This window comes from Lepidothrix coronata, unplaced genomic scaffold (assembly GCF_001604755.1).
Source record: "Lepidothrix coronata isolate B3197 unplaced genomic scaffold, Lepidothrix_coronata-1.0 Scaffold12, whole genome shotgun sequence".
In the NCBI taxonomy this organism is placed as follows: domain Eukaryota; kingdom Metazoa; phylum Chordata; class Aves; order Passeriformes; family Pipridae; genus Lepidothrix; species Lepidothrix coronata.
Window position 1 is genome coordinate 4829889 of NW_016690192.1, and position 10881 is coordinate 4840769.

General features: G+C 43.6%; 1 protein-coding gene and 1 long non-coding RNA gene across 18 annotated transcripts in view; both read left to right on the plus strand.

Annotated features, from left to right (window-relative positions):
* The first annotated feature begins 662 nt into the window (after nucleotides 1–662).
* Nucleotides 663–5573, plus strand: LOC108492715. Of its 3 annotated transcripts, XR_001873195.1 has the most exons (4): nucleotides 663–758; nucleotides 1664–1801; nucleotides 3240–3503; nucleotides 4979–5573. It is a non-coding gene; the product is annotated as an uncharacterized LOC108492715 (long non-coding RNA). The 3 variants fall into 3 exon arrangements; XR_001873194.1 differs by having other exon boundaries at nucleotides 3240–5573; XR_001873196.1 differs by having other exon boundaries at nucleotides 3410–5573.
* Nucleotides 5574–9425: 3852 nt separating this feature from the next.
* Nucleotides 9426–10881, plus strand: part of FGGY (FGGY carbohydrate kinase domain containing) — a 148919-nt gene continuing 147463 nt past the window's right edge. For all 15 annotated transcript variants that reach the window (XR_001873239.1, XR_001873240.1, XM_017805485.1 and 12 more), the window contains exon 1: nucleotides 9426–9630. Coding sequence is in view for 13 of the 15 variants with exons in the window: in XM_017805485.1 (XP_017660974.1) it covers nucleotides 9441–9630 (190 nt within the window). In the remaining 2 variants the exon portion in view is untranslated. The remainder of the gene's footprint in view (nucleotides 9631–10881) is intronic.

The following is a 10881-nucleotide window of genomic DNA, read 5'->3' on the forward strand; positions in this document are numbered from 1 at the left end:
AGATAAATGGAAAGGTTGTGACCTCCTAATGTACATCTGGGTCTTGCAATGCAAAATCAAATTATCATTAAACAGAATGTGATCGGTGATGGAATTAAAACAACTGCAAACCAGAAATTTCCGTAGGGAAGCAACAATAGCCCAGTTTGAGCTGGGAGCACTGGCTGAAAAGCTGCCTGGATAAGGAACTGGTGTAACAAGCTGGGATGGAATTGTTTTGCTCTATAATGAAAGTTGGTTTAATTGGAGACTGCAGGAAAAACGTAAGCATCTTTACATCCATTTACATACGTAAGCCACTCTATAAACATTACTTAATTAGTGTCTAAATAATTAACGATTTACCCTAAGTTCTCAGTAACATGTGTCTCTCTGGATCTTGGAGGGGAGACAGATGCCTCATTTTCCCCTCCTCATTTTTGTCATGCCTGAGGCTCGTGCCCTCTGGGTTTTACCCTTACAGTTGGAATTTGGAGAAGATGTCAGTCAGGCTCTGCTTATTTTCACATCTAATTCATGCAAAAACCAGGTTTCCTCCCGAGGCAGTAAACTGGCCCAGATTTGCTTCAAAGTTTGGCCCAGGTTCAGTGAATGACTCACTAAGGTACATCCATCTTCCTGGCTGGAACACACAATGGGAAGTGTTGTCACAGAGCAGATACCCCCTAGAACCTCTCAAGGATTCAGGAGCTCAGAAACCAAAAGCAGTGGCTTGTTCCATCCCCTGGTTTCCTATTACCCAATATTCAGGACATTGGGTGGGTGTACCAAGAACACTGTTACTCAACCCTGAGTGCCAGCATGGGGTTTCGCTTGCTAAACATGCTGCAGGGGGCTGGGATGTGCTGATGGAAGCTGGGCTGGGAGGGGCTGCAGTCATGAGCCTCCCTGGTCCCAGGATCTGTGCAAAATTCTATGGAATAAATCTGGCACTAGGTTACAAATGAAGGTAACGTCATGGGCCACTGCTAAAATATGGATTACCTTGAAAAGGCCATGGTTAAAAGGCCAAAAGTACTACTCTCAACCTCTGAATTGGTTCCCTTTATTAGGACTAGGTAAGATACGAGAGAACAATCTGACCAAGACACCCCTCACCACAGGTGACACGAATTTTCTTCTGCTTGGAAATAAGTTAATGAGCAAGAACATGAGCAGCCTGTGATATTCTCTGAGAGCAACATGTTCCTCTCTAACAAACTAACCTTCCAGTGGGAAGGGAAATGCTTGCAATATCAAATTGCAAATATTTTGCACTCTGAAAGGTTTGATGTTCCACAAACCTCCATATATTTTAACTGCTGTACCTTAGGCTTCCTCCTCTGCATTCATTCAGTTCTGGTTTGAAACCCAGTTCAGGCGGCAGCTTAGAAAAATAGTTCTCTAGCTTAAGATGGAGCAGCTGAAGTCTTAATTTGGGAGATCTTTCTTTTACAGGGGGACATTACTCTTGGGTCAAAATTTTAAGTTATTCAGGTCATGGTACTGGTGTCAGTTTTCAACATTAGAAACTCAGTGACAAAAGTACCACTGAGCTGACTTAGAACATTTATTTTCTCAAAGGATGACAAACAGTCACATCCACAGCTCTTATTGGGATTTCTTTCCTTCACTAACATTAAAACAAAGCAGCTCTAAGAGGTATTTTTTATTCCATATCAAGGTGATTTCCAAAGCTTGAGGCTAAGTAGATAATCCTGTATGTCCCAAGATGAGGAGTTCTCAGGGTGTGCTGTGACGATGGGGACAAGGTATCAATGGGAACATCCCATGGAATTTCCATGATTGCAACAGACTGTAGGTAAGGAAACTGTTCCTGTGTTTGGATCACGCTCATAAACAATGATCCCAGCAATTCTTGGAGAGGGTGGAGTTACGCACCCAGTCACATATTCCTCCTAATTTTGAAACAGTCAGACATAAACCAGCCTAAAATAAGGGAGCAGTTACCACTTATTCCCTCCCTCAATTTCTTATCTTGCTTTCTAACAACATTCCTACCTGGTTGACAGAAATGGCAAAAATGTCCAGTATTTCTGGTTTTTTACATGTCTTGATTTTTATTTCACTTTCAGCTTTTCTGACTGGTCAATGATTCAAAAAGTTGATTAAAGCTGTGATGGTTTTATCATTGCTCTGGAAAGACAAACTGTAAAATCCAAAGGGTAGTAACCCTTTGGGGATTTTAAAGAATGGATTTTAAAGAATGGGATTTTAAAGAATGCTTGAAGCTGCTTCATTTGCTGCTTGTGCTTAACACTGGAAAAAACTCTAAACTGCAGCTGTGCCAAAGTTTTTTTTTTAACTCTTGTACATACATTAAAACATATTTCTCCATACATTTTAATTTACTGATAGCATTTGCTCCATTTCATTTATACTAAGTCTTTATTAGTGTAAGAATGCAAGTAGGAAATTGAAAATGTACCTTTGATTGTTCTATCTTTTTCCATGTTCTTTCTAATATTATGTCAATAGTCTAAAGGAGTTTTTGATGTGATGCACTGAATATTTTGACTCAATGCTGAGAGCTCAGCACTGGGCACATCATTTACCAGCTCACTGCTGTCAAAAGCTATTTCATCCTTCCTCCCTCTTGACCCAAGCTCGATTAATCTTTCCAGAGTTTCGGTTCTGGTTTTGAAACAGTGTTGATTTTCCCAGGAAGCCTTAAGAAACTGAGCATCTGCCCTGTGCTGTTTGGGCAGCTTGAACAACTGCAGAGGGAAGGGAATAATCTCCCCCAGCCCCCTGACAGGATCACATCCCACCCCATCACAGTGCCCGGTACAGGCAGCGCTGGCAGGAAGAGCCGGGGAAACTCCTGTTTTCTGGGCCATGACCTGTGGGGCTGCAGGATTTTAGGAAATACCAGGTTAACTCCAGGAGCAGGGAGGTGTTATAACTCTTCTTCTGTGATTCTGTGCAGAAGTTTTCAACATCAGTGAGAGCATCAGTGTGCGCTTCAGATTTCCATCTGTCACACAAAGCATAAATCCAAGGCACTATGTGAGATCAGTCATGCCCAAAACATTTAAAGGTACCTAAAATGTTGGACAATTAATATCTTAAATTTTTCTCCAGAGTCCTGAGTGGTGCAGATGTTCTGCTAATCATATATTGAAAGCTCAGGCAATGTATTAGGTTGGAAAATAGATTTATATGACAAAGATGAGGCAGAATGAACCGGATCCACAAATGTCTTTCTACTCACACTGTCTATAATCATTTCATTACAGTTATTTGGGGTTTATCCAGTTTTGCTGCGACCACCTACTGACAATGTATCTGTCGGGAAGAAGAAAAAGCACGAAATTCAAATGTGCAAGAAGACATACAAAATAAACCCTGTGACATTTTCTAACATGTGAATGTTCCCAAATGCCAGACTAAAACATCTCTCCAATAGTTTCTTTTACAGACTTCCCTTGTTCCAGAAACTTGGCCTTACTTAGGAGGAAACCCCATAACTGTCCCTTAGAAGTTGAATTGCATCAGTGTGGGTAAGATGTTGGGCCAAATTCCTTAATGGTGCAATTCCGTGAAAATCAGAAATCCTACACCAGGGCTGAATCTGCCCTGTGGTATAAAAATTATTTCCCCAGAGGCAAGATTTTTGGAAACAGTATCATATTTTAATTCTAAGCAGACAATTTGTTTTGGGTTGTATACAGAGCATGACTCTCTCTGCTATAGGAACCAGCTACATATATGGTGATTTTATTCCTGTTTCTCGTGCTGTTTGGCCTATTTGTGTATGATTTGCAGGTGGCTACATGATCCTACAAACTTCTTTTTATGTAATGGAACGAGCCCCTGCTCCATCTAAGATTTATAAAGATTACAGTGCTGGCATTAGAACATCATTTGTACTTTTTGCAACAAGTTTTGGAGAAAGGCTGTGTGTTGTTTATAATCTTGGAAGTACAGATCCCAGTTAATCTTACCCTTGGAGAACAGAGAGCTATATTTTTTACAAATTAACAGATCTTGACTGATTGCCTCCATGACTGTGTTCACTGGCTTTGGAATTCAAAGGGCAAAATAGGATCTGCCTTTTGTAGGAGGTGCCAGGTGTGGAATCAGGACACGCTGCCTGAAGGGGGTTTGAGCTGCCTTCAATCCTCTCCACACTGACTGGATTTGGCACCACTGTGTGATATATCACCACTGTAACAAACTACTTCTCACAAGCTGGTCAAATCCTGGAAAAAGTCTTGGAAGGATGTTGCTGAAAGAATATTTAACCTCTGTTATAGTTGTTTTTCCGGAGATGTGAGGTATTGTGAAACTCGAGGAGCTCGACGAGATTTTCACAGCTTGGCTTGTGAAATTCATTTCCAGCTCGAGAGATTGTGATTTCATGATTTTGCACATCTGGATTGTGGCACAGAGCTGTGATGGGAGATGTGTGTGGCAATCTTGCCTCTGTCTGCTCCTGGTCAGTGAGGAGTCCTGGCTGTGAGTTGTCACCTGCCTGCCCTCACCTGAGCCGTGTCTGATCTACACAGGAAAGGCTGCACAGCTAGAGTTGGCTCAACATCAGTGAGCTCAGGAATTACTTCCATATAAATGTTAACGATAATATTAATATTTCTAATATTTAAGGAGTGTAAAGGCATAGACAAAAAAGTTGCAGGAGTATCTGTACTGTGTGTTCTGTGGAGCAAACAGAACATTTTCACTTGCTGAAAACACTGTGTGCACAGACTGCTGAGCATCCCCTCTGCCACACTGCACCACTGGGTTGCTTTTCTGGCCAGACAGTTTGGGGGGGGGGGGGTCTTCTCCTTAACTAATCTGTGGAGATCTGGCAGCCTTCCCAGAGGGGAACCAGTTGATGAAAACAGGACTTTAGGCCAGCATTTTTTCAGCATTCACACCCCAGAAGGAGAATTTACAAAGGTGGCAAGAGCCATGCGCATTTTCCCTTTGTGCATCACTGTGTGACAGCAAAGTCATCCCATTTTCCCACCAGGATCACATGGTGTCACAAAACTTCACTTATTCTTATGGCATTGGCAGTGTGGTTTTGGAAGAAAAATCCCCGTGCTGTCTGGAATGCTCAACTGTTGGGTACCAGAGTCGGAAAACATCCTGCCTGCCGTGAACGTTAGGAAAACAGAGCAGCCCTGACTCGAGTGCCAAGTGGTTTTTTGGAAGGCTGACTCCCCTGAGAATAAAGGATATTGGTGTCCAGCCAAGAGGGCAGGCAGGAACAGGCCGTGGGCAAGACACTGGAATTTTGGAGCCTGAAATACTGTATGTTTGTTTGTATCAGTTTCTGACTTTGGTATTAAAAGGTGAGCTGCCCAAATGGGTCACAAATTGATAAAATCTGAATTATTTTTTTTCTAGCTATATTTAGAGCCGCGTAAAACAGGGATTTCCCTTTTTGGCTGCTCAAGTATCTGAGAGTAACTTAATATTTCTGTTAAAAACAGAAAAAGTCCCCTAAAGGAAATTTCCTTTTTTTCCTATGGTACACTCAAAAATTCCTTCTTGTTGTTATGAAAAATTCAGTTGGTTTTTACTTCCCTATTTCCCTGTTTGAATGAATAGTTCCAATCTAATGACCCCATGAGCATTTCATCCAGAGTATTCTCCAGCTTCTATGTCCTATACCACTGTTATACTTATTTAAAATGAGATTAAAATCCACCCTCAAGTGCTTGTATGAACTGCCTGAGCACATGTGTTACAAGAACCTTTATAAATATTTTCTTCCCTTTCATTGTTATGCTAATCAACACCTAAGTGGAATTTTTGGATGCTCAGAGATACTTCTGCAAGTAAAACAATTTGTTTGCCTTGTTTTGGTTTGTACATGGATTGGTTTTAGATGAAGTTTTCTGCATAGAAACCCTTGAAAATGTCACACACAGTCAGTATGTCCCACTCTTTCATTTGGGGCCCAAATACAGGTCTCAAAGCCATTTCTGTTCAGCCCCTGGGGCTGAAATGCACCCACTGGGCTGGTAGATGTTGTCTGGTGTATTTGAGAACCCTAAACCACTGGATTCAGAAGTGCCAACAATTTTTCCACATAGCTATTTTTGCAAAATGCCCTGTTAACTGAAAAGCCAGGCCCAGCATTTGCAATTCCAGCATGGCTTTGGGGGCAATTCAGTGAGGAATTCTGCACATGGTTTTTTGCCGGGGTGTCTCCCATGTGAACATCTGCACTCCCAAAGTGATGGTTCCCACTGATATTCACCAGGGTGATGGTGCAAAACTTGGGTCCACAAAGCCCAAGGGACATTTTTGTGTTGATCTCAACAGAGCGGGGCTGAATCTTTATTTCCTTGATAAAGCTGGAAAATGTTCCTTCCATCTCTTTCCCCTTCACACACGTATTTTCTCTTCTTTATAGAAGAAGTAATTTGTCTTTATCTCACCATTCACCTCTTCCTCTGATTGCAGTTAATGGAATTGTCACCTTTATGGACTCATGCTCCATTTCTCAACCTGTCTGGACTTTGGCCTCCAAAGGTTACTATGAGTAGTGAAGTAATATGATTGAGTCTTTTTGGACAGATTTATGCAAGATTTCTTCTGCAGCAAGTGTCACATCTAGTCTAGTTCTGCAACAGAGAATATTTCAAAGATGCCAACTGTCATCTAAAACCACTAAATTGTTCTGAGGGGCTGGTTGAGAGGACTCAGGGCCATCCCGGGGAATGCTGATTTACACTACCTGGAGCTGTATCCCTGCAGCTTGAAATATGAGCTTTGGTTAATAATGATAAAAAGAATGTCCCTGTGTCCCAGAAAGTCCATTTAAAATGGAATTTTCATCAGTTACTCTGTAATGAAAATGCAAAAGGGTATATTTTAAGTGAATCTGTCCAGAATCTTGGAAAAAGAGAGGGGTTATTTGGAAGCAAAACCACGACAGCCATGCTCTAAACAGGGAAAGGTGGTCTTGGGTTCCATTTCATACATCTACAGGGGATTTTCAGCTTTACAGAAAGATTTTGAAATTATAGAGGATTCACCACACATGTTCCTACTCCTCCTGCATTTGATCCAAGCATGAATCAATCAATCATCATTATTCTGCACTAATACAACACCTCTTAACCCTCGGCTTTCAGAATATTTCAAAGGAGCAATGAATTAAACCTCATGTGGGCTTGGGAATAGGTAATAATCTAAACTCTGATTCTTCCATTAAAAAAAAAGGCATTTTCAGGGCTTTGATTTTGAGGGCTGGAGATCCTGTAACTTTCTTGGAAATGTCTTCATTTGTCACCCCCTTGGAAAGAAACCATGTGAGTACTAGGGAAGTGAGATGAAATGGAAAAAATGTATTTAGAAATCTTAAGTTAATACATTTGTCTGTACTTATTTTTGCTACTTCTTGGAGCAAAAAGACCTGGACACATGGAGGTGCTAATGTGATATAGGTATAAAAAAGGCAAAATTGATCCCTGTCTGTAACTAAAAGAGTCCACGGGGAATTATCATTGCCACTATACAAGTCTCTAGCAAGCCATCATTTTGAACATTACACTTTATGTCAGGCTCTGATGACTTGTGCTCAGAAAAGATGAATTCTGACTGAAACAAGTGCAGAGAAAGCTTATTAGATACTGCAAAACTTGCTGTTATGAAAGAAAATGTAAATGGTTAATGTTTAACTTGGCAAAACAAAAGAATGGATTTAAATGGTGTCTACAAATACACTGTGGGAGGACAACAAGTATTATTTAGATTAAAAGAAAGTTCAGCAATGTATGAATATATAGGAGACAGAAATAAATTTAATTTTAACGAACAGAGAAATAGGATTCTGGAACAAAACAGCAAAGAAGGGAGATAGCTGGGAGGGTGAAGAGCCAGAACTATGAACCAGCGCCCAGCATGTGCATGGTAGGGTTGTAGGATTTGATTGTCAGAGACAGAAGCACTCTCAGGTCCATTTCTCTGGGCTTCGTTTTACTGGTTTTCAGTTGAACAAAACATTTGGGTATCTCCCCAGCCACGGCGCTTTGTTTTAGGTCACTGAACTAATGTGAAACAGCTTGTTTGTGTCTCTGAGTCCTGCACTTTCTCTCCATGGAGCACTTCCCTGGTCAGAGTGGTGACCCTATGCTGGGATTTGTCCCCATGGGTCAGGCTGGACTCAGATCGGGATAGACTTCTCTCAGAAAAGAGACATTTGAATCCTATTACAAAAGTGCAGACCTGTCTTGGAGCAAAACAGAGCATGAGAGCACACACTCTCACCGTGCCACGAGCTGATTTGGAATTACAGTCGAAATATTTTTTTTTTAAAATCTATCTATTCAAAGCAAAACATTTGAGTTAATGCAAGAAAACTTCCATTTGGTCAAATGTCCTTCCCTGCCCCGCCTACATGCAAGGTATTCCCAATGGGAAAATGGATTTTCACCCAGATTTCAGTTTTGTAGCAGTGTTTTCCATCAGAAAATCATTCCAACGGAAAATTACTAACTGGTTGTAGTACAAAGTGACTAGCGAGGCTCTCAAAATGATTCAGTGGTAAAGCTGGAATGAGAACCCACAGCTCCTGACCACGAACCCTGTGCTCTGACCACGAGACAACACTCATCCTTCCCTGAGCAAGGTTGTTCCTGCAGCGTTTCTGCCTGGGCCAAAGTGGGAATACTCTGGAAATGTTGTAAGACAGCTTTTTTTGCTGCAAGATTTCCTGCTGTAGAATATTTGGGGGATAACGGGAAAAATCCCTGGTGGCTTCCTGGGGCCAGAAGTGTTTGGACATGATGGGAATGTGAGGGTTGCCATCTGCTCCTCCCTTCATGGGTTGTGGAAGGTCATGGAGGGATGTGGTGGGATCTGCAGTGTGCAGCCACGGCTGTGCCATGGCTTGGACTCAGTGATCTCAGAGATTTTTCCCAACCTAATTGATTCTGTGATCTCTGTTTTCCAGGGATGCATTTGAGCGGATCCCACTGCCTCGTCCTCCCTCCATTTTAAGCAAACTCAGGGTTTATTCCTCACATCAGCAGTTTCCCAGCTTTTTAGGCAAAACTTTCAGAGTAACTGTGCAGAACATCACACTCACGGCTCACAGCCCTGTTTTATTTATTTAAGAAGCAATTGCATATTTATGGGTCAGAGGGTGGTGGATGTCCTTAGCCCTGACATTGCCTCCTGCTTATTTAATATTATATATATTTATATATAATCTTCCATATTTATCATTATATTTACTCTTGTATATATATTTATTTTTCTGTATTGTGTATCTCCTCCCCGGGGCTCACCATGTGGCTTTTTGCACCGCTCCAACGCTTCTCTGACCGCCTGAATTTTGCAGTCCTTTATGAGAGCAACGGGGCTGAGAAATACGATATACCAACCCCTTTAGCAAACCAAGCCAACCCCCCGCCTTCTTTTGCTTTATTCGCTTCTAAACACAGGATAAAGGCGATTCCCTTCCTTCTGAGCCGATGCCCCTCAGCCCCGGAGGAACCGTGCCAGGCCGCTCCCGCCTCTCCTTCCCTCCCCTTCCCTTCTCTTCCCGGCGCAGGCGCGGCCGGCCCGGGAAGGGGGAGCCCAGCGGGTTTCCCGGCAGCGGCGGGTTTCAGGGAACGTCCCTGCTCGGGGTGTGCGCGGCCCGGGTAGTGTCAGGGTGGACAAGTAAGTGACGGCGCTCGCCAGGGCCCGCCGGCCCCCGGTCCCTCAGCGCGGCCGTGAGGGGAGCGCGCGCTGCCTCAGCGCGGCGGCGGGTCCCGTCCCTGCCCTGCCCTTGTCCTTGTCGCTGACTTTGGCCCTTCTCTAAATCCATCCCCCTCCTCGAGGGCTCGGATCCTGCTGCTAAACTGAGGTCTCGCGTTCGTGTTGTTGTTTTAATCACCAGCCCCGCCTCCTTCCCCAGGGAGCCGCTCACGCAGCCTCGGGCCCCACGGCGCCCCGGCCGTGCGTGGGCTGAGCGATTTAATCGCTCCAAATCACCTCGCAGCCTGGTTTTCGTGGAGCTCGTGGGGCATCATAGGATTTACTTGTATAACTCCTACATTTAGTGGGAATGGGGCTGCCCTTCACAGCCCCCACTGCCGGGGAGGCATTTGAGGCTTCCCTGGGCTGGGCTGGGCACACAGATGGTCCCAGTGCCTCCTCCTGAAGTGCTGGATCACCATTTCCCCCCCGCCTTCCCTCAGATGGCAGCGCTGGGATGACCTGGTGGGCAGGTGGGATGTGCACATCACTCATACATTGGCCTAATCCTCCAGATCCCCGTGAGATTTCCATAAATGCAGTTTCCAGTCTGGTATCTCTGGTGTCCCGTTTCCACCACTGCCCGTTCCATCCTCATGCAGCTCTGCTTTCTTGCACCTTCGCAGTCTTGTCTCCTTCCCATGGCATTTGTTCCTGCCTTCCCGTACAGCTCATGGGTTGGCAGAGAGCCCATCCCAGTAACCTGCTGGAATTTGCTTGTGCTTGGTTCCAGAGCGTCCCATCACAGCTGAGTTCCTCTCTGGTGACGGGCTCTGCACTGACCTTGCAGATTCTTTCTCTGCTGAAGAGCCTGGGATTTGTTAGGAAGTTTAATAAATTTAGCACCAATGCCTCTTGTCTGGAGAACACTTAGGAAACAAATTCCAGGGAAGGAGCCGGCTCAGTCATCTCCGAGGTTTTCAGAAAGTAATAAGCAACCACATTGCTGTGAAGGTGGTCTTGTCTTTTTTAATCCTCATATATTCCCTCATCCTGGAAGACCATTTGCTTAATTAGCTCGAATTAACTTTTTTCTAAATGTATTTAAATGTAGTACAAAAACATTGACATTTTAAAGGGTCTGTAATGTTAATGGTACTGTTTCCTTCGGGAATGTGTATGAGCATGTAGTAAAAAAAAGTCACTTTTTTTCCCTGAGATGTGTGTCTGGGA